At 33.7% G+C, this 22053-nt stretch overlaps 2 protein-coding genes and 1 long non-coding RNA gene across 5 annotated transcripts; 1 reads left to right on the forward strand and 2 right to left on the reverse strand.

The window, feature by feature from the left end:
• Positions 1-88: 88 nt before the first annotated feature.
• LOC113772007 (NAC domain-containing protein 76) lies at positions 89-1666 on the forward strand. The gene is made up of 3 exons (XM_027316544.1): positions 89-257; positions 665-936; positions 1010-1666. The coding sequence occupies exons 1-3, from the start codon at positions 89-91 to the stop codon at positions 1664-1666; spliced, it is 1098 nt and encodes a 365-aa protein (XP_027172345.1).
• Positions 1667-5764: 4098 nt separating this feature from the next.
• Positions 5765-9768, reverse strand: LOC113770640. 3 transcript variants are annotated; one of them, XR_003468416.1, is made up of 7 exons: positions 9325-9768; positions 9087-9221; positions 8784-8821; positions 8544-8610; positions 7952-8185; positions 6812-6855; positions 6537-6616 (listed from the first exon to the last, which is right to left on the reverse strand). XR_003468416.1 is itself a non-coding variant. In XM_027315163.1 (5 exons), the coding sequence occupies exons 1-5, from the start codon at positions 9595-9597 to the stop codon at positions 6242-6244; spliced, it is 888 nt and encodes a 295-aa protein (XP_027170964.1). In that variant the 5' UTR covers positions 9598-9752; the 3' UTR covers positions 5765-6241. The 3 variants fall into 3 exon arrangements, 1 of the variants encoding a protein (XP_027170964.1); XR_003468415.1 differs by lacking the exon at positions 6812-6855 and having other exon boundaries at positions 6532-6616; XM_027315163.1 differs by lacking the exons at positions 6812-6855; positions 7952-8185 and having other exon boundaries at positions 5765-6616; positions 9325-9752.
• A 3881-nt stretch (positions 9769-13649) lies between these two features.
• LOC113770068 lies at positions 13650-14285 on the reverse strand. Its single transcript, XR_003468388.1, has 3 exons — positions 14098-14285; positions 13916-13977; positions 13650-13821 (listed from the first exon to the last, which is right to left on the reverse strand). It is a non-coding gene; the product is annotated as an uncharacterized LOC113770068 (long non-coding RNA).
• Positions 14286-22053: the final 7768 nt, after the last annotated feature.

Below are 22053 nucleotides of genomic sequence, written 5' to 3' on the forward strand. Positions count from 1 at the left end.
CACTTTTTTAACTGAAGAAGGATACATATATAAACGGATTAGCCAGGTGGGTGGCAACTTGACTAGTGGCTAGCTAAAGCTAAGGATGATGCCAGCAGCAACCGGTCAGTTCTCGGTTCCTCCTGGATTTCGTTTCCATCCCACCGATGAGGAGCTACTTCATTATTATTTGAGGAAGAAGGTCTCATATGAAGCCATCGACCTGGATGTTATTAGGGAAGTGGATCTCAACAAACTTGAACCTTGGGATCTCAAAGGTAAATTAGAGGAGGAGTCTCCTGATTCTCATCATTCGCTCATGCAACATATATGCTGAATGAACAATGTATTACGAATTACAATAATTGTGTATATGTTTGTGTTGTCCTCCGTTCTGATCGAGTACACCTTTTTTTTAAAAAAAAAAAAAAATTATATATGATCACCAGTCACTACGAAAAAAGAAAAAAGAAACCTCCTGATACATCTGTTTGTTGGACCTTAATTATAACATGCTCTAGTATATTGCATCCCGATATGTGGATAGTAAGACTGATCATCAACAAGTTTAGTATCCCCGACAAGTTGGTACAGAATTAATAATGCCATGCACATAGTTCGTTAGCTATTACATAATCACATAAATATATCAACAAGTATAAACGGGAGAATTTTTTGTTTGCAGAAAAATGTAGAATTGGATCGGGTCCTCAGAATGAGTGGTACTTCTTTAGCCACAAGGACAAGAAGTACCCAACAGGAACTCGGACAAATCGGGCCACCTCAGCCGGATTCTGGAAGGCGACTGGGAGGGACAAAGCCATTCACCTTGGCAACTCCAAGAGAATTGGCATGAGAAAGACTCTGGTGTTTTACATAGGCCGTGCTCCTCACGGCCAAAAGACAGATTGGATCATGCATGAGTATCGTCTGGACGATGAAAATGCCGAGATTCAGGTGAATCATCAATTCACTTAGTACTTATAAAACTACTGCTACTCGAGATATTTAATCAATTATGTCGAAACAGGAAGATGGATGGGTGGTCTGCAGGGTGTTCAAGAAGAAAAGTAACACTAATCGGGGTTTCCAACCTGATCATGAACTCGATCTTCGTGATCATGAAGAACATGAGCATTTGACTCCTCACATGAAGCTGGCTGGCGTTTCCACGTCGTCGATGATGGAGCCAACAACAAGACAAAATTCTCAACCTCTATGCGACTACTCATTAGTAGACTGTTCCATGCATCTCCCACAATTACTAAGCCCTGACGTCGCCGAGTCGATGTCCACGGTAGTTCGTCATCATTATCACCATCCCCATCACCATCCTCCTTCCTTCTTGCCAGTCCCCAGCTTGAACGCCGTGGTGGAGGATCTGGACTGTAACTCTCAAAACTTACTAAGCTTGACATCTGGATCTGGCGGTTGTGGTGGAGGATTACTCCAATATAACGAGGAAAAGTTCAGTAGCGATTGGACATTTTTGGACAAGCTTCTTGCATCTCACCAAAGCTTCGATCAACAAAGCAAATGCTATTCCTTCATGTCTCAACCTGCTACTGCCGCTCATCATCATCATCATCATGTCGTTCCTTCATCAGCTCAGAAACTTCCCCTCCCAATAATCCCATTCCACCATGTAGGCTCTGGACCTGAGTTCGTGAAGTTCTCCCACAAATAGCTGCTACCCTTGTACGAACTAATTTTTGAGCTTTACTAGTGCAATTTCGTATGGCTAGCTCCCTTCAGAAATACAACTCACGATTATCTTCCCTACGTCTCTCCGAAGTCAAATTGAATGATGCATGTGGATGGATTCCTTAACGACCCGTAAACTCGCTTAATTTCCTTCTCCTATTGAAAGCATAGGCGTACTCTTGTTAATTAAAACTCTTTCACGTACCAAATGCTAGATACCGTAGCATTTTACTGAAGAAATTCCAAATGGAAGGAAATTTACTGAAGAAGTAAAACGTTTAGAGCAATTGACTCGAGAAGAATTTATGCCTTGTGTGCAAACTGAGGGTAGATCTCCTTGGTTAGCCAGTGCCTCTGGGCCGTTCACAGTCCAATCTGATATGGATAAATCGAGAACTTTTGGCACTCAAGTTTCTAGTTTGGTGGAGAGGATATGTGCCAAGATTCTCTTTTATCTTATGGCTGGTATGCAAACGTAGGCTGAGTACAAAGGATGAGATGAATTAGAGATTAAAAAGTCAGAGTTTTAAATTTGAATCCTAACATCCATATCTTATCTGAAAGATTGTTACATCAAGTTGTTTGATTTATAGATTGCTAGGAATTTATATGATAGGATTTTATCTTGTATTTTAATTTGTAGATAAGAATTTATTTTTTGTAACATCTGCAGAGAAACTTGTACATAAACTCACAATAGTGTGAATGAAAGACTATCTTTTCTAAAATTTTACATGATGAGGGATAACGGGGTGTCAAGCTTGACAGTTTGTGTGTGCATGTTCTGCGAAAAGGAGGAGGAGACAATTGATCATTTATTCTTTTTGTGGGACTTTACTGCTGCAATCTGACAAAAATTACAGTTGTTGTGTGCTGTGTTTAGAGGAGTGTTTCCGTGTTCTCTTGAGTTGCCTTGGTTATGTGATCATTGGACATCAAATCTGTTCTCACACAAATTGAAGATACTGGCACTTTCTTCTGTGTGTGTATTAAATATGGAAAGCTAGGAACTTGGCTGGTTTTCAAGGGAAGTATATGTCAGCTTCAGAATTTGTTCTTTGGTGCTGTTAGAGACATTGGTATCTATTTGAAACAAGAAGGTTTTGACTAGACGCTACAAGAGTGGATGAAGAGTAATCACTGAAGTAATCGAAGACAACAGCTACATGCAACAAGGTGAAAGTTCTAATGATTCAAAACTTCTTTTCTATTTGCCCTGATATATTTTGTTATTGTACTTGGATGGTTGCATTACACATCTATCAACCATTAGTTGGTTATGCATTTTGAAGCTTTTGATCTAACGATTTGACTCAATGTTGTATTGGTTCTCTATATAATTATTTTTAAATTAATTAGAGATATAGATAGGCTCTGGAGGTTATCAAAAAACAAGAAAAGACGATTTTGAGATGCTGTAATTTTGGATGAAAAGTTAAACGTTTCTTACCTAAATAGCCAGATTAGAGGTTGGCAAAAGAATATATTTTAGCACCCTATTTTAGTATCAACTCTAAATCTGAAGGTTTGACGAGTTTCTTAAAGTATATTAATTACTTTGCTTGTATAAGTCATCCGATTGGTGGTGAAAAACCAATATATAGGAGAAGCAATTAATTCATTCTAGAGAGTTGTCTGTACGTAGGAAATTTTAATAAATAGCTGAATTAGTCAATTTTATCCCTTTATGTGTCTACAGCAAGCATCTAGTAGAAATTGGGAAGCAAAGAAGAAGAAAAAAGACCTGACAAAAAGAAAATTTTTACTAAAGATAAATATCTATTTAGTTATGTGCATAGGCATGACTGAATTTAGCTGCCAAAATTTCATGTATAGCGAGCGCAACCGAAACACAATTGATAACTCAAGAATAATTGCTAACTAGGCCAAGAAATTGCATTAGTCACAAAAAATTGCATTTTACAGGTATCTCTAGATAAGAGAAAATTGGACATATGTCACTGAGAAATTAAGGTTTAGAAGCATTGAAAAAAAAATTGATGAATTTGAAGCCCAAACATCCAGCTAAGTAAAGCTAAATGAAAAACATGAACCATCTGTATCTGTAAAATAGGAAAATAAAAGAATGAAAGCCGAAAAGAAAAACAAAGGCTTAAAAAGTCGATATTCATTCATTAAGGGGTCCATTTGGATTGAGGGATTTAAAACTTTTCGTCCTTAAACTTTGAGTTAGGGACACATTTCGTCTCCAAATTTTTAGATGCACCACATTTAGTACATGAATTAATTATTTTGGATCATATTTAGTTCAAAAACAATAAAATATTCAATTTAGATGGAGAAGGCTGACATGACCGTTAATTTTGATTGATAAATTGTTTTTACTTAACGGCCACGTGACCAAACACGTGACTTTCACCATCCAAATTAAGAATCCTTTGGATGCGAGATCCACTAAAATTTTAGGACTGTTCCTCTCCATTCCAAAACAAGTGAGGGTGGAAGTGAAGGTCTAGAAAAATTCCTAAATCATTCCCGTAATCTCTATCAGCTTTCTCAGTCTTCAAAGTCGAGCTTTGTCTCCAATACACAATTAGATGATTACTTACCATGCCTGTAAGTTTAATATCAATGGCTCCAAATGAATGTACCAAACAATGCCCCTTAATCTTACTTAAAACTAATAAAGTTTTCCAACTTTAATCCAAATCTCTTCCTATTTTTTTTTTTGCTATTCAAATTCTTACATTGTCAGATCTTCTATGCCCATCTAAAACAAGTCTGTCGCTTTATTTTCTTTTTTTTTTTAGGGCTGAATAATCAATCAACAAAGCTTTACTCTTATGCCTATAATAACTTGGTCAAAAAGAGGTGGAGGTATCAGAATTTTATGCGTATCGTCTTTTCTTTTACAGGAAATGACACGATTTGTCACTAAATTATTTGTAGTTCCCTGTTTTGGTCATCCAACTTTTTATTTGGTCAATAAGGCTATTCAACAAACTAAAACATATTTTCTTTAGTTTGACCAAAAAAAAAAAAACTAACTAAAACATATTTCGTGTGACAAAAAATGTATATTTTCTTTAGTTGAGTGACCAAAGTATAAGTTTTTATTAATTGAGTGATAAAAAAAATACATTGTTTTGTTAATTGAATGATAGTCCAAACTCGATGAGTAGATACAAAATAAAGGAGATGAGCCCACTATAAATTTCAAATATTCTCATCCATCCCTTAATTGAGAAAACTTTAACGAAGGAAAAAAAGATAGTCCTAGCTAATTTATTGCCTCTTTTTGTCATTTTCTCTTTCTTTTATTTAGTTTTGCTGTGTGCGTAGCAGTCTCAGACTACAGCAAAAGTGGGGAATGATTAGAGTATATATTAGGTGGGATAAAGTCTCTCAGTTTTGCTATTTCGTTTGTTTATCTTGTCCCACGTCGACTTGAGAGGTGTGCGTGTGTTTGGATTTAAGGTCCGTGAGTTTACCCAGAAGTCAGCAATTGCCTTTTGGGTAAACTGAGGGAGTTACCTTAGATCCGGGTATGTGTGTGTTTTCTTACAGTTGTTGAAGTCAAGAAAAAACATGCGAGGAGTGTAGTGTGTGGTGAGTTCTTCGTTAAGGCTCTTAAGCCTCCCTCGTTCCCTTGCCCCATAAAATTCTTGTCCCACATCGACTTGAGAGGTGTGCGTGTGTTTGGATTTAAGGTCCGTGAGTTTACTCAGAAATCAGCAATTGCCTTTTGAGTAAACTGGTGGAGTTACCTTAGATCCGGGTGTGTGTGTATTTTCTTACAGTTGTTGAAGTTTGTTTATGATGTGTGGGCGATTTTTTAGTGGTGGGAATACATGCCGGCAGCGTTTGATGAGTAACAACTATACAAATTTGAAATTCAAAATTCAACTTTTACATATATGTCATGGATCCAATAATGAAAATGTATACACTATCAGTGTATATAGGATTTATTCTTAATTAATTATTTATTTAAATTATATTGTTCCCATATGCATGTCAGCAGACGACGGCATAGACTTTGTCAAAGAAAACGAACCCCTTGACATCTCTTAAAAATCTTTTAGTCCCTCTAGTGCACATATTAACCCAATTCCAAAAATTCCCATAATCTGAAAGGCTTTCCATTTACCACAATAATACAACACAGTATATCATTTATTCTACATGAGTATTTCTGTCCCTAAGTTGCAATGAGATATTCATTTTTCTGTCCCTAAAACCCAACTGAGGTAGTAACAGACACTGAATTTCTCTTAAACAGCCAAAAAAAAAAAAGGTACTTGGCATTTCTTACCTTTTCCAATGCACACCAACAGAATATTACTGGTTTGTTGCCGACTTCAACAGTTTGCTGCCATGCAAAATTACATCAGCAGATGATAAGACTTAATCAACAAGGAGCTCCATGAGATAAGAGAGTTTCGGCACATGGATTGTAATGCTTTCAAAGAATTGATACAATTGAAATGCAAATTTCAGCCGCAGCAATTCAAGAATTTTGACGACTTCTTGTGATACATGCAGCCATCTCTTCCAAAAGCTAATTGCCACAATGTAAATGATACTGAGAAAAAGATCATATCCTATTGACCGCTATACTGACAAAGAAACCCAACAGAGCACCAGCAATGACTTCAATCTCTGTGTGGCCAACAGATTCTTTCAGTGGGGTGCAACCAAAAGGAATGCTTTCTGAGTCTCCTTTCACGATTGGCATTCTCCAAGTTCTGTTTTCAGATTTAAGCAGCAATGGAGCATTCGGTACTCTTAGTTGAGAAGATCTAAATTTGCGCAACGAGCTGGCGTCAAAGGTTTCTATATTTGTAGATACTTCTTCTGGAAAATATTCAGTAGAATCATTAACATCACAAGAGGAAAATGACTCTACATTGTTTCTGAACAAAACCCTGTTTAACACTTTTGCTTGACTTCCCACTTCCCTTCTAACACCCTACAAACGCAAAAATAGACAGGTGAGATCATATGCCCCTGCACTGACTCCTAAGATATATAAGATCACAATTTCCCTGAATTTGTGACAAAATGCAAATCGATCAAATTAACATGGGCAATTCTTACAATCATGAGGTCCAAAGATCAATTTCAATATATACAGGAACCAATGCCAATCTTAACTGAACCATACCGTCCAAAAATGTATTACTGGAAGCCGTGTCATGACCAAATATTCTACAAAAGAAAAAGGAAAAGGTACACTTCATGCAATATCAGGTTATGTTGAGAATAAGTAGTTATTATTAATTGAAATATACAAGACACAAGTGCCTAAAAGCTGATTAATAGTTCTGATGAAGAACCTTTTCATTTTGACTGTATCATAGAAAATGTGGTTTTATCACTCTCTGGAACTAAATCATTCTGAAATGAGGAGGAGCTGCCTCTAGGGCTCCATAATAATGCTCCAAAACACTCTTCAGGTCAAGGCACATTTATTGTCATAAAACCGACTTATATGCGTATGAAGGGCAAATTAGCACATGAACATTAAAATTTATGAATGTCAAACAGATTAAATATGGGATAGAAAGATCGTGGTCATGTCCCTTGAACCATATTATGGCATCTACTTATTAACAAATTCAGCACTCAAATGGTGAATGCAGCAGAATATAGCATTACATTGTTTTCGCTTTGTTAATAGTATAACTTAATTTTTCCAGCTACATAGTTTTGTTACTGGAAACAAAATAATTGTAGCATATGATAGACTTGGCTAAAGTTGGTGAAGAACAAATACAGGAAATCTTAAGAAGTCGGTCTTGACAATTTAAGGTTGTATCAGTCATATCACTCAGTAGCCTCTAGAACACAAACTGTGGAAATCAAGAGTGTCAAAGAAGAATTTTGATTTATGAGAAAGTTCAAAGAAAGGTGAAAATAGAGGTTGAGATAATATGACAACAGAAGGACCTTGAAATCAAACTTAAAAATGTCAACCATAACATCTTTAACTAAACAAATATTGTAAGGTTGCAGAGAATGTACTTGGCTACTGCACCAACCTCTAGTAGATTCAGTCACACACAAGCAGTATTTGAATACTTTCAGGAGCCTCTAGGCATCTCTCAATCAAGTTGGAGAGTCACTTTAATCATTTTTCTGATTCTGTTGTTGCTTTTCATGATATAACATATAGATGAAATGGGGCCTTAGCATATCTTAATTCCATCAAACTGAATAAAGTGTTCGTTTTACTTTGCCCATATAAATTCAAATAGCACAATATGTAGATTTCACCAGGTCTCCTTAGCCAGAGCAATCTTACCACTGTGGCTATTGCAGGCCGGAATTGTCTCTGTTCTTATATCTGCATCCATGCTTCTTAGTTTGCCAGCACGCCATGTGCAGCATGGAGTAAAGTCTCAGATATGGCTTTCCTAGGCATTTCTATTTCACCATTCAGGTAACACCATTAATTTTTTTTGCAATTTGGCTGCAGTGGACTAAAAATGCTTTTGTCAGGACATTCTCCTAAAAACCACTCCAAACTAAAGGAACCCTGCCAAGCATGCATAGGAAAAGCTCAGATGGCGCAAAGCACCAGCCCAGAAACAACGAGCTGGACCTAAATCATTGTCCATCACTATTATCCCCACGCATTCAATGTGGATTAACTCTCAGAGGTGTAATGAAAGCTTTAACCCTGTAATTTGTGCCCAGCAGCCTCATATTTCAGGGCAATCAAACCCAATGCACGATTTAGGAATTAGGATGTTATTGAAATCTCACTCTCAGAAGTTTTTTTTTTTTTTTTTTTTTTTGGGACACAGATGTCATTGATATCTCAAGGTAACAAGTTCAGCTTTCAGGATTTAGGATGAAGTAAAAGGGGAAAAAATCAAACTTTCAGCACAAACCTGTGCATCGTACATAACAATGCCAGCATAAATAACCGCTAAACCAAAAATTGCATCAGAGAAACCCCTGAAATAGGGAAAAGGAACAAAAAAAAAATGGAACTTAGATTAGTTCAGTAATATCATTCTTCCAGCTAAGACTTACTAAGAATCAAGTCAATGGAGCAAAACAAGTCTTCTAATAGTACATATATGTCTTGCTTTCGACAAAGTGAAAAAAACGATGGAAATGAACCATACCTTTCTAGGCCAAGGATTGTTGCAGTCGCAACAACTGCCTGTGGAGTGGGAATAGATAGAAATCAATGACCATATTTATAACTTAAAAGAAAAAAAAAATCAATGTGGCAAAAAGCTACAAAGTTGAGCTCTTCCCTCCCTAGCCCCTCCTGAAAGTGAAATTTTCAAGCGAAACGAACGCTGTTAGGTTATAATAAAATATTCATCCATTTCAAGGCTATCGAACTAGCAGTCTTTTTTTTTTTTTTTAAATTGGAAATAAAGGAGGGTGAGGGGAAAGAGAGAGAGAGGGAGGGAAATTACAGAGGAGTGCGTAGAAGGGAACCCTCCAGCCTGAAAGGCACTCTTCAAATCGAATTTGTTGCCGTGGAGAATCGCTGAAGTAAAAGGCTTTGAGAGTTGGCCAAGTGCCGCGGATACAGCTGCAGCTATTAAAACCTACAGTCATAACTATCCTAGTGTAAATAACAACAAACACCTCCATAACTAACGCATTAAAAAAGAATATATACGTATTCGTGTAAAAACTAGCAACCCCAACCTTGTTGTGGACGATGTCAACGATTTCAACATTGGAAGCACACAGCGTTGAGAAACAGCTACTACTAAGTGTCCTTGTAGAAGATAATGTTGGGCCGGCGTTGCTTCTGAGAAAGTGGTGGTGGCATTGGCCAAGTTGAATTTCTCCGGAGGAACCAGAACCACTCAAGTGAGGACGGAATACGTGCTTCCTCATCTCGCCATACCTTTCGCTGTTGGACACCACAACTCTCGAATGCATCGAAAAGCTCCAACCTTGCAGCAACATCATCATCTCCCTCCTCCTCTCACTTATCCTACTCCCCTCCCACCTGCCTCAGCTCAGCTTCACTCTTCCCTGGTCAATGGCTTTTTTTTTTCCCCTTTAGTCAATGGCTTTAATTTAATAGGGGCGACTTTGCCATACGTATGGATGTTGGCCGTCCCGTTTGTATTTTTTGTTGGTATGGAGCTGCCAACACTTCGGTGCCCAGTATGAATATACTGCTACAACTTGGGTTGTCAAATTAGCAATATGCAATTTGGCTTCCAACACCTGGGGGCGGCGTTCAAAAAAAACACCTGGGTGCGTATTATAAGTATTGTGCTACAGCTTAGTTTGTCAAATTAGAAATATGCAAGAAATAATTAAATAATTATGGATGTCTGGTTCCTATCTAATAACAAATTTATCACTAGTTCTAAGGTGATAAAGTTATAACGCTGTCATGAGATAATAAAATTATAAAACTATCATGATTTTCAAGGTGGTAAAACCTTCAAGATCATAAACTTGTCACGACTTTTCAGAAGATCTTATTAATAATTATAGTTAATTGATATATTTTGAACTACTTTCCAGATGATCTTATCAACAATTGTAGTTAATTGATATATTTTAAACTCTTTTGTAGTCTCCTATAAATAAGGGTCATCCCCTCTCTTAAAAATACTAGGCTTGGTGCCTCGCGAGTTTTGCGGGGTGTCCATTATTGACTGTCTTAAGGTAATGTAAGATTTATTTAATAACATTAGATTTGGAGTATTTTGTATGATAATGGAGTTGGAAGAGTGGATAGAGGAGTGATATATTGGATTGATTTATTTATAAATAGATATAGCAAAATTGCTGCGATTTGTATTGTGTTTTTTAAAATTAATATGATCTAAAGATTTGATGGATAATATTGGTTTCAAATTTTTTTTAATTTTAATTTAGTGATAAGTAAATATTATTTAAATTAATGGAATATATGTTATTTTTTTAAAGTTGATAGGATGGAAAATTAGGTGGAGAATTACATTGAGAGTGTTATAATTTATTGTACTTTGGGCGTTGGTAGTTTATGTATTTTAGGATGATGATATTTTCATAATTTGGATAGCTAGGATGAGAGAGTGTGCTTCGTTGCAGTGGAAAAGTCTATGGAAAGGATATAAATGAATGGGGAATTTGTTGAAAAATAAATGGATAATAGATTTTTTTTTTTTTTTGGCAAATTTTGATATAGTTTGGGTGTTGTGTGATGAGAAAATTAATAATTTGGAATAATTTGATATTGTAGCTTGGTAAAATACGTGTTTATTAATTAAGTAGGTTTTTTTCTATAAGTAAAGATGATATTGATTTATTTATGAATGAATGTGATTGAAATAGATGGAAGTTATATTTTTGAATTAATAGAATCTGAATAAGTAAAGGATAATATTTTGAGAGCTGAGAGATTTTATATATTAATAGTTTATTAATAAATGGATATTATTGAAAGTAAGGTGATGTGTATAAACTTTTTTATAAGAAATAGAAATGATTGCACATGAAAATTATAGAGTTTAATCACTAGAATTTGCAATAGAATTTTTAAATATTTATTGTTTGATGTTTATGTGACTTATTTTATGTTACTTAAAGTTGTAGTGAATTTTGTATTATGCGTGTGTGTGTTTAGTATTTTATTTTAGGTGATATAATGGTTTAATTTTTTTAGTGTTTAGATTTTTTGTGGTTTTGTTTGTTTGTTATGTATTTATTTATTTATTTATATATGTGTATATATATGTATATGTCTATTTAATATTTTATTTGAGCTTGTATAATTGTTTAATATTGTTTTAGCATGTCTATCTTTTCCAGTTTTGTTTGTTCATTATATTTGTGGCGTTCCTATTTGTCTTGTGATTCATGCATCAATATGATTTTTTTTTTTGAGTTGCATCATGTATATTTTTGTCTATATATATAAGGGTGTGGTTTTAAGTATTTGTATGTAAATTTCTGGTAGTTTGGTTATCTTTGTTATAGTTTCAGAGAAAAGTTTGTCTTTTTTTATTTTGGTTTTCAGTGGTATATTTTCCAATTTTTTAATTTTTGAAATATTATCGAAGTAACATTTTTGAAATAGAGGGAAATTATCCTATATTTTTAAAAACAATTAGTCATATTAATGCAAGCTAATACTAAACGTCACAATTGATTTATATTTATTAGATACACACAAAATTTTCGTCTATATATATATTTTTCAGAAAATCAATATTTCTGTCGATACATATATATTTTGCAGAAAATGAATATATATAAAAAGGCACACAATTAATCATCACTTTGTATTGACCGCATTTATGCTATGTTACTCAATCTTAAAATACAAAAGCTTTAAGTTAATAATTTAGTAGTTAACAAATATTATCGAAGTAACATTTTTGAAATAGAGGGAAATTATCCTATAATTTTAAAAACAATTGGTCGCATTAATGGAAGCAAATACAAAGTGGCACAATTGATTTATATTTATTAGATACACACAAATTCTGTCAATATATATATATTCTAGAAAATCATTATTTTTGTCGACATATATATTTTGGAGAAAATGAATATATATAAAAAGGCACACAAATAGAATGTGAGAATATATATAGATTTGTATAGCCCAAAAAATTCATGTTTGCATTGGGGAATGGAAGGCAGCGGCAGCTGCAACAAACAAAAGCAAAGAAATAATAATTAAGAGAGATGACAAGCTAAAGACCACAAAGTACAAAATTGACAGCAAAATTACAAAGAAACCAGCACAAAAGGGCATGATTGGAATAAAGCTAACAAAATGCAATACGAGGACAGCCGCAATAGCAGACAATAAACTCAAAAGCAGGCCCCCATGATGCTAAAAGACACAAAAGTCCAAAATCAGTGGCAGAATTGCATCGAAACCGGGACAATCAACTATAGCTCGTGACTCGGCGCATTATGTAGTTTAGGATGATTATTTGATATGAATAACACATATTATATGTTAATACAAAGTGGTACAATTGATTTATATGTATTAGATACACACAAATTTTTTGTTCATTCGTATATATTAGATATACATATGATTTTCATTGATCTGTGTTAATACAAAGCAGCATAATTGATTTATATTGATTAGATACACATAAAATTTGTATATATTAGATGCACACAGAATTTTTATCGATTTGCATATTTTTTTGAAAATCAATATTTTTGTTAATATATACATTTTGGAGAAAGTTAATAAATAAGTTAATAAATATAAAAGAGCAGAGAAATTATATTTTGGAGAAAGTTAATAAATAAACGAATAAATATAAAAGGCCAGGGAAAATTATAAACATAAAAATGAATCCTTTTTTAAATCATAAAAACGCACACAAACAAAATGGCCGAAGATAGCAATTGCAGCAGCAGAAGATAGAACAAACAAAAGGACAAAATTGGCAACAAAATTACAAATGAACCTGGACAAAAAGGGCACAATCGGAATAAGGCAGCAAAAACAAAAATGAGGAAAAGAGCAACAGCAGGCAAAACGGTTGCATGGAGTTTGGTAAAAGAAAAAAAAGGGCAAAATCAGCCGCGGAATCACATGAAAACCAGCACAATCAACTGTAGCTCAAGCCGCGGGGCTTTATGTAGTTTAGATGTAGATAGGCCTGTCAACGGGCCGGGTCCGGGCCGGAATGCATATATCCGGACCCGGACCCGTTATACTAGATTAGTTCCGGATTCGGCCCGAATACCCGACGGGTCTTCTAATCTGTCACCGGACCCGTACCCGACGGGTCCCGAATCCGGGCCGGGTCTACCCGCCAATCAGACCCGTTAAAAATCTGTTCAAGTAACTCCTGGAAAATGCAAACTATTGAGAATGCAAACCTGTTCTACGGTAGTTTTACCGTAGTTTTTCAACAGAATGCAAACTTTTGCAAACTATTGAGAATGCAAACCTTGTTCTACCGTAGAACAAGAAGAAAACAGCATGTAGCAAACTATTTCATATAATCTAATCCAACAAACACAAGGATTTAAAAAGTCCAACATCCAACAAATTACAATTTCAACAAAGCCAATATTAGCAACAAAGCCAATATGACATCCAACAAATTACAATTTCTAAAAAGTCCAATCAAACATAAATTCCAAATACATCAACCAACTAATGAAGTCCTGTAGATTACAATAGTCTTCATGGCTCTCATGTTTCACAATTTTCTGCAACAAAAACAAGGATACAACATATTTGTAAACAAATTACTAACTAATACAAAAAAAAAATTAGGTAAGAAAGAAATCAAATTGGCCTTACTCAAATACATCACCCTAACTTGGGAACTTTAGAAGAATCACCCAAATCTTCTCCAAATACTTCTAAGAAAACAAAAAGAAAGAAAGTAGATTAGTCTTTCTAGAGTAACTCAACCAAACAAACTTGTAATATGGATTTAAAAAGAAAAAACAACAAAAGAAACATAAACATGAAGGACTTACTTCTTTTCTTTTTCAAAGGTAACCAATCTCCAGTTGTTATCAAAGCTTCGACCACATCAGGAAGCAAAGTAGCACGGGTCTCATCAATTACCCTTCCGGCAACGCTAAATGCTGATTCCGATGCCACAGTAGTAGCTGGAATTGCAAGAATATCACGAGCCATCTTGCTAAGAATAGGCAATTTTGGACTGTTTGCCTTCCACCAGCCTAGTATGTCAAAATCATCTTTTCTTGGAAATACAGGCTCGTCCAAGTATGACTGCAATTCAGATTTTTGGCTAGCAAGAATAGTAGAAGAACATGATTGCTGATACCATTTGTCAAAATCAGACAACTCATCATCATCATCTTCTACGTCTATATTTTTGTTACCACAACTAGAAGTCCCTTCTCCTATATTATCTCCAACATAACTCAAAAAAGGAGCAAGGTCACCTCCATATTCAACAAACAAGTCAGCAATAGCATTACGAACTCTATCCACATATCTTTCACCACCTTCTCCATAAAGTTCATTGTAATAATACTCTACTAAAGCCAACTTAAATCTAGGATCAAGCACCACAGCAATAGCTAGCACCAAAGAACATTCTTCCCAATATTTCTCAAATTTTGCTTTCATTGGAATAGCCATTTCTCGAATAAAATCATGCTCACTAACTTCCCACTGCCTCATCTTAATACGAATATTACATATATCAGGAAAGAAAACATTTGCTGTGGGAAAATTAGAACCACTAAAATGACATGTGGCTTCATAAAATTTTTTCAAACAACCATGAACAACACTAGCCACTTTCCAATCATTTTCTGAAGGATTGAACTTGTAATTTCTGTCCATTTGTTCTAAACGACAAAAAGCTTCCTTCAAAGGCAAAGCAGTCTCAAGCATCAAGAATGTAGAATTCCATCTATTTTGAACATCCATACCCACTTTTTTTTTATTTTTCAGCTTGCATTGATTAATTGCATTCTCAAACTTTTGATAAGAAGAAGTAGACCTTTTCAAGTACTTTAAGGTCTCTCGAATCTTATGAAGCAATTTTCCAACAATAGCTAACCCATCTTGCACAATCAAATTAAGAATATGTGCACTACATCGAACATGAAAAAGATCACCTCCTAAATTGAGCAATGACTTATCCAACAGCCATGATTTCAAACATTTAACCATTGAATCATTTGAAGATGCATTATCAACAACAACAGAGATCAGCTTCTTATCAATGTTCCATTCCAAGATGATATCAGAAATAAATCTAAATAATGTTTCACCATCATGAGGATATGGAACAGATTTAAAAGCAATAATTTTCTTTTTCAATTCCCAATGTTCATTGACATAATGAGCTGTCAAACAGGCATAGGCAAAATTTTGGTGATCTGATGTCCAAAGATCAGTAGTTAGACTTATCTTACCATCAAAATCATCCAAATACTTATACAATTTTGCCTTTTCTTCTTTATAAACACTAATCACATCTGCCCTGGCTGTATTTCGAGAAATCAGCTTAAAATTTGGCTCCAAATTATTCAGAAAAATCTCAAAGTACTCATGCTCAACTATGTTAAAAGGATAGTTGTGTTTTATTATAGCTCTAGCCAAATCCATTCTACTTCTCTCTTGATCAAACTTGAAAGTTTGAACTTTAACTTTATCCTCCAAAGCATTTTTAGCCAACTGAAGTACTTGCTGCCCCCCACTCCTATGTCTTCTAGCAATGCAATTATCTATGTGTTTTTTCAAATGGCTTGTCCCGCATGAGCTATCCCCGGCCATTTTTTTTTTTACAATGCTTACATACGGCAACAATACCAGTAGCAGTCTTAACTCTATCCATATCAAACCATACCTTAGATGTTAATTTCTTTTCCCTAGGTTTCTTACACGAATCATCTTCCTTCACCTCCTCCTCTTCCGAATCCAAAATGGCAACCTCATTCTCATCAGCTGTGCTACTTGGTCCTGTTGGATTACTCGGCAAAGATGACATCCTGCAATTAGTGAATAACATAATTTATTAGATAAACATGGTACAAGACAAATTCCTTAGAATGTTGCATTCAAAATCCAGTGAATGCAAAAAATCTAAACAGCAGAATGCAAAATTTTTAGCACGAGTATAAGATGTACTGTCCAGGAATTTATGATGCACCAGATTCTTGAGTTTATTAACATTCCAGCCATATCAGAAGAGTAAAGCTCATTAAGATATTAACTGGCCTTGTTATTATGTTTTTATAGGACTATAACACATAAATTGCAGCAAAGCTCAACGCGAAGTCTTATCATTAGCAAGCCATTGATGATAACACCAAATTGCAGTTTTAATAGAGGGGAAACAAATTCCTTTCTCTTATATTTGTTAATTGACAATCCGAGAAGATGACAAATGATCCGAAAAGTGTTTCTATCCCTTCATTCTTTGAAATGTAAGCTCAGACCAATTCTGAGGAATAAAATTCCAGATCTTCTAGCAATGCAATTAATCATGCGTGCAATCATCCAATGATCCAATGACATAACCTATGTACTTAGTGAATAAGTACAGCAAGATCAGAACAAAGAAACTGAAACAGAGAACAAAGAACAAAACTGAATAGCTAGTCTCGAGATTATTCTAGTAAACTGAAACAGAGAACAAAACTACCCAACTAATAAAAATTCCACCGCTATTTTCCTCCATAAATTCCAACATTTTCCCGTCAACATAATCTGGCAACTTATTTAAAAAAATAAGTACAGCAACATCAGAAATATAAGTACAGAGGGCCGAAAAAAATAAGTACAGCAACATCAGAAATATACTAACAAAATTTAAAAAAAAAAGAAATTGATGAGACATATATACAGAGGGCCGAAAAAGAAATTGATGATACATATAAACAGAGGGCCGAAGGGATCAAGTTTACTTGTTAAGATAGAACTTCGTGCTGAGCACCGACGGCAAATCGGCAAGTCCGCAAGAGCAGCCAAGCAGGAAGACCGAAGACGCCAAAGACTGGAGTAGTTGACTGAGAAGCCGAGCAGTCGGCAAAAGCAGCGGCGGCAGCCGAGCAGGAACTCCAGGAAGACTGAAGACGGCGAGGAGGCGAAGAGCCGAAGACTGGAGTGTGGAGTGAACTGTGAAGAGTAGATTGAAGATTAGACGATTAGGTTTAGAAATTAGATGACTCGTTTGGTTTAGACGTTTAGTCCTTTTCGGTCAGACTCAAACTTCAGTCAATTTCCTGAAAATTGCAGATCTGGTGAGTGGTGGTGGTGGAGGCGCGACTCAGGAGTTGGGAGGCAGAGGAGAAAAATGGTCGCTGGGGCTGGGTAAGGACTAAGGAGCAAAGGAAAAGAGAGTGCGGCGGCGGTGGGTTACGTGGGTATTAGACTATTAGGGATTTAGGGTTGAACAAAATTGGGTATATATTTTTAATTATTAATTAATTAAAAAACGGGTTCGGGTCCTATACGGGTCGGAACGGCATATTCCGTATCCTACCCGCAAATCTATTAGGTTAAACGGGTCCGGGTCCGGGTCCGGGTCTCGGAACTATATGCCTACCCGTACCCGTCAAATATTGGCGGGTCCGGGCCGGGTCCGGGTCCAGACCCGGACCGTTGACAGCCCTAGATGTAGAGCTCAAAATCATTTGAGAAAATAAAAGAATACTTTTCTTTCTTATTTACTTTTCTCTTTTTCTAAATTCATCAATTTTCTTGATTTTTTTAGCATAGTGCCCACCATATAAAGAATATAAATCCTATTGTTTTATAACACGTTATGCGCTAAGGCTTAAATTCTCCCAGTTCCTTCTTCAGTCGGTTGAAAGCTTCTGTCCTAGACGAATCAGTAGTCGTACTTTCTCAAATGTAGTTGAAAGCTACGTCTACATCTTTTGAGGGCCCTAAGAAGTAGTTCTATGGGCATGTCATCTTCTAAAAGTCTGTCAGTTCCCCCTCTGTTCCACGGGTCTCTATTTCCGATCAAAAGTGAAACACAAGCCTCTACCTTAAGAAAATTAATAACATGTTATCAACACAAATCTCTACTTATGAACAAAAGTAAAACACGAGTCTCTACCTTGAGTAAAGGTAAAACATAAGTCTTTATTTCGAATGATTGTTGAACACATGTTTCGATTCTTAAACTCTCCTTAAGGTAAGTTTCTCCTTTACAAATTTGTTTTAATTTCGTATGCCTAACTTCTAAATAATCGTAAAATAGAAGTGACTACTACTAAATAATTATTAAGTACAAACATATACTTTTCGACATTTTTGAAATAATATTTCTTCTTTCAATCCTGTCCACTTATCTTATCGAAAAAATTATTTATTATAGATATTAGATGTTAAAATACAATCTAATGCAATGAATTTTGAGGACACTATTGTAAAAAATCAATTATTCTTAAGGATCCATTTGTCCTTTGAACTAATTAAAAGAAAAAGATTTGATCTTCTGAAGATAATCATTATTTTAAAGGTCTAGTATGATAAATTTACCTGTGATTGCAAAAACATAATTTTGTAATGTTCAGAATTACTTTTTAGTTAAAATTGTGTAGAGAAAATACTATTTATGAAATATGTTGAAAATAATATTCTCCACATTTGATTCCTCAAATATGCTCCTGTGTAGCAACAATATTGAGAGAAATTTTTTAGAAGTATTCTTTGTTTATTGCATATCTTCTTGTAAATGAATACAGTAATGAAATTCACCAACTAACTCTAGTTCATTCCCAAAAATAAATGAGATGAAAGTTTAAGTTGTTTGTTAGTTATGATTGTGGCCATAACTATAATTTTGGTAGATATGTATCTTATCATGGCAAAAAGAAAAATTGCCAGTTGAAGTAGGATAATAATAAAAGAACAAGAAAATAAGGATTCTAAAGATAATTGCTACTAGTATTGCATGAAAGATCATTAGTCCCATGCATGTCATATAACTATATATCTTATCAGTATTTATGAATTATCACTAAAAAGAAAGATTTTGAAGATTCATCCGAGTGAAGTAAAAAGTTAGTTTCATACCTAGAGTTTGATTAAATATTTTGTTAATTTTTATCATGTATTAGTAAAAAAGAAAACAAATGTCTGGAATTACACTTGACCAAACCAAATTATAACAATATCTTGATATGATCAATTTCTTTAAACATCCTAAAGGTGTATGAAGATTAATTTGATTTATGATAATAATAATTGTATTTTCTTCTTGAAAAAGAATTGGATACCAAACATTTGGAATCAAAGGATTATAGTAATGATATTTGTCTCATAAGAATTATGGTGACGATGATATGTGTTTCACTGATAATATTACTATACACACTATATTTAAAAATAAAATGTACTTTTTATTGAAATTCATAAGTGGTAATGCTAAAATTGATCGAAAGTTTTAGAAAAGTCACTACTATATTTCTTTTTGAAAGAGTAAAATTTGTTATATATGATGCACTGCTCTTCAAGTCTTAAAAAAATTATTCCAGATATCTCAATATGGATATCATATCGAGATACTAAATGAGACAATAATAAAAATTATAATTAGAGATCAAGTGAGACAAAGGTTGATTATATTCCAAAAACTATTCGAGAAGGAATAGTTATTGGTATAGTTGTTTTCATTCTCATTTGGTTTACAATTAATTCAAAATCATCATTCACGAAAAATAAAAAATTTACTAATCCCAATGAATTTATGATTTTACAAAACGTGAGAATTTAAATAATTTTGAAAGCCATCAAGTACTCATATATATATATATATATATATATATATATATATATTCCTTTATGTTATAGGTAGCTCCAACAGAAATTTAAAAATTTATATCGGGTATGAATCATACTTTACAATTAAACATTGTGAAATATTGATAGGTGATTTATTTATTGAATAATTTATTGATATTTTGATGAACTATAATTCCTGATATTAGGAGAAGGAAATCAACAAAAAAGGAATCACTTAAAAAATATCATTGAATTTTCTCGATCCTCATACAAAATAATATGAATTGAAAGTTTAAAATATTATTCATTTGTAGAAAATTGCAAATAAATTATCAAATATATTGACTCCAAAAGAGTTATTAAATCAAATATTCTTACAAAAAATACTTGATTAAAATTAATGTTTCTGAAGGATACATATAAGTGCTACAAACGAATTTAAGGTCGACCTACCTAAATAAACATCTTGATTTCAATATTTTGAATATTAAATAAATGTCATGACAAAATTCAACTTTCTGAAAAGTTTACTTCTGAAGAGAATGAAATCATAGAAACTTCAGCCTAAGAATTTTCACAAAAATTTGGATTTGATTATGATGAGATATATTTACCTATAGTGGATATGATCATGAACAACTAAATTTGTGTTTAATGGATGTAATCTCAGTTTATAGGAATCTTGATAATAAGATTTACATGAGAATCCTTAAAGGATTCAACATGCCTGAAGCATTTAAATTAAATCCCAAAACAATTTATCCCATCAAATTATAAAAATCTCTGTGTGGGTTCAAGGAATCTAGACATGTGTGGTCCGCCTTAGTGAGTGTTTACTAAAGAAAAATTATGTAAATGATCAAATATATCCATGTGTTTCTGTAAAGAGAAATGAGTTAAATTTTGTTATTATTATTGTATATGTTAATTATTCTAATTTGATTGGAACTCCTGAAGAATTTCAAAAAATTGTTGAATATTTAAAGATAGAATTTGAAATAAAAAATATTAGAAAAATCAAAATTTGCCTGGATTTACAAATTGAACATTTAGAAAAATAAGATTTTTGTTCATCAAACTGATTATACTCAGAAAGTATTAAAATAATTTTATATGGATAAAACACATACTCCAATGGTCGTCTGGTCATTTGATTATGAGAAAAATCCTTTTAGATAGCAAGAGGTAGATGAAGAGATATTTGATTCTAAAACACCATATTTCAATGTAATTTGTATGTTAATTTATCTTGCTAATTGTACAAAAGTACATATATCATTTTCTATAAATTTATTAGCAAGATTTAGTTTTTCTCCTACCAGACGATATTGGAATAATATAAAACATTTTTTTTCGCTATCTTCAAGGAAGAATTGATTTTGGGTTATATTACCCATATCATTATGGGTTTGAATTACTTAATTATGCTAATGTTTGGTATTTATCTGATCCACATAAAACAAGATCTCAAACTAACTATTTAATTATATGTGTTGATACAGTCCTTTCATGACAATTTATAAAACAATCTATAACTGCTACCTCTTCAAATCATGTTGAAATAATAACAATACATAAGGTTAGGTAAGAATGTATTGACTAAGATCAATGACCCATTATATTCGAAAAATAGTAGGTTATTCTCTGAAAAAGAAAGTCCTTCAATTATATTTTATGAAAATAATGCAGTTTGTATAACTCAATTAAAAGGAAAATATATTAAAGGAAATAAATCGAAATATATTTCACCAAAATTCATTTTACTGATGATATGCAAAAAATGGTGAACTTGATGTGCAATGAATTCGATCAAGTGATAATATGACAGATTGATTTACCAAGGCATTGCCGACTACAATACTTGAGAAATTAGTGAAAAATATTGCAATGCATCGACTAAAAGATCTTAGTTCACATTGGGATCAGGGGGAGAAATTGAAATCAAGAATAGTGTATTTTCTTTCCTTTATTTGAATTTTTTTCACTAGATTTTTTCTAATAAAGTTTGAACGAGATATATTAGTTGTGTAGTAGACATCTAAGGGAAGTATTATGAAATAATTAAATAATTATCGATGTCTAATAACGTTTATCTTATCTCATAGATTTTTGAGATGATAAAATTATCAGGACTTTTGAGGTGATAAACTTGTCATGACCTTAGAGAAAATCTTATCATCAATATCTTAAGAATTATAGTTATTTGATATATT

This window comes from Coffea eugenioides, chromosome 5 (genome assembly GCF_003713205.1).
Source record: "Coffea eugenioides isolate CCC68of chromosome 5, Ceug_1.0, whole genome shotgun sequence".
Taxonomy (NCBI): domain Eukaryota; kingdom Viridiplantae; phylum Streptophyta; class Magnoliopsida; order Gentianales; family Rubiaceae; genus Coffea; species Coffea eugenioides.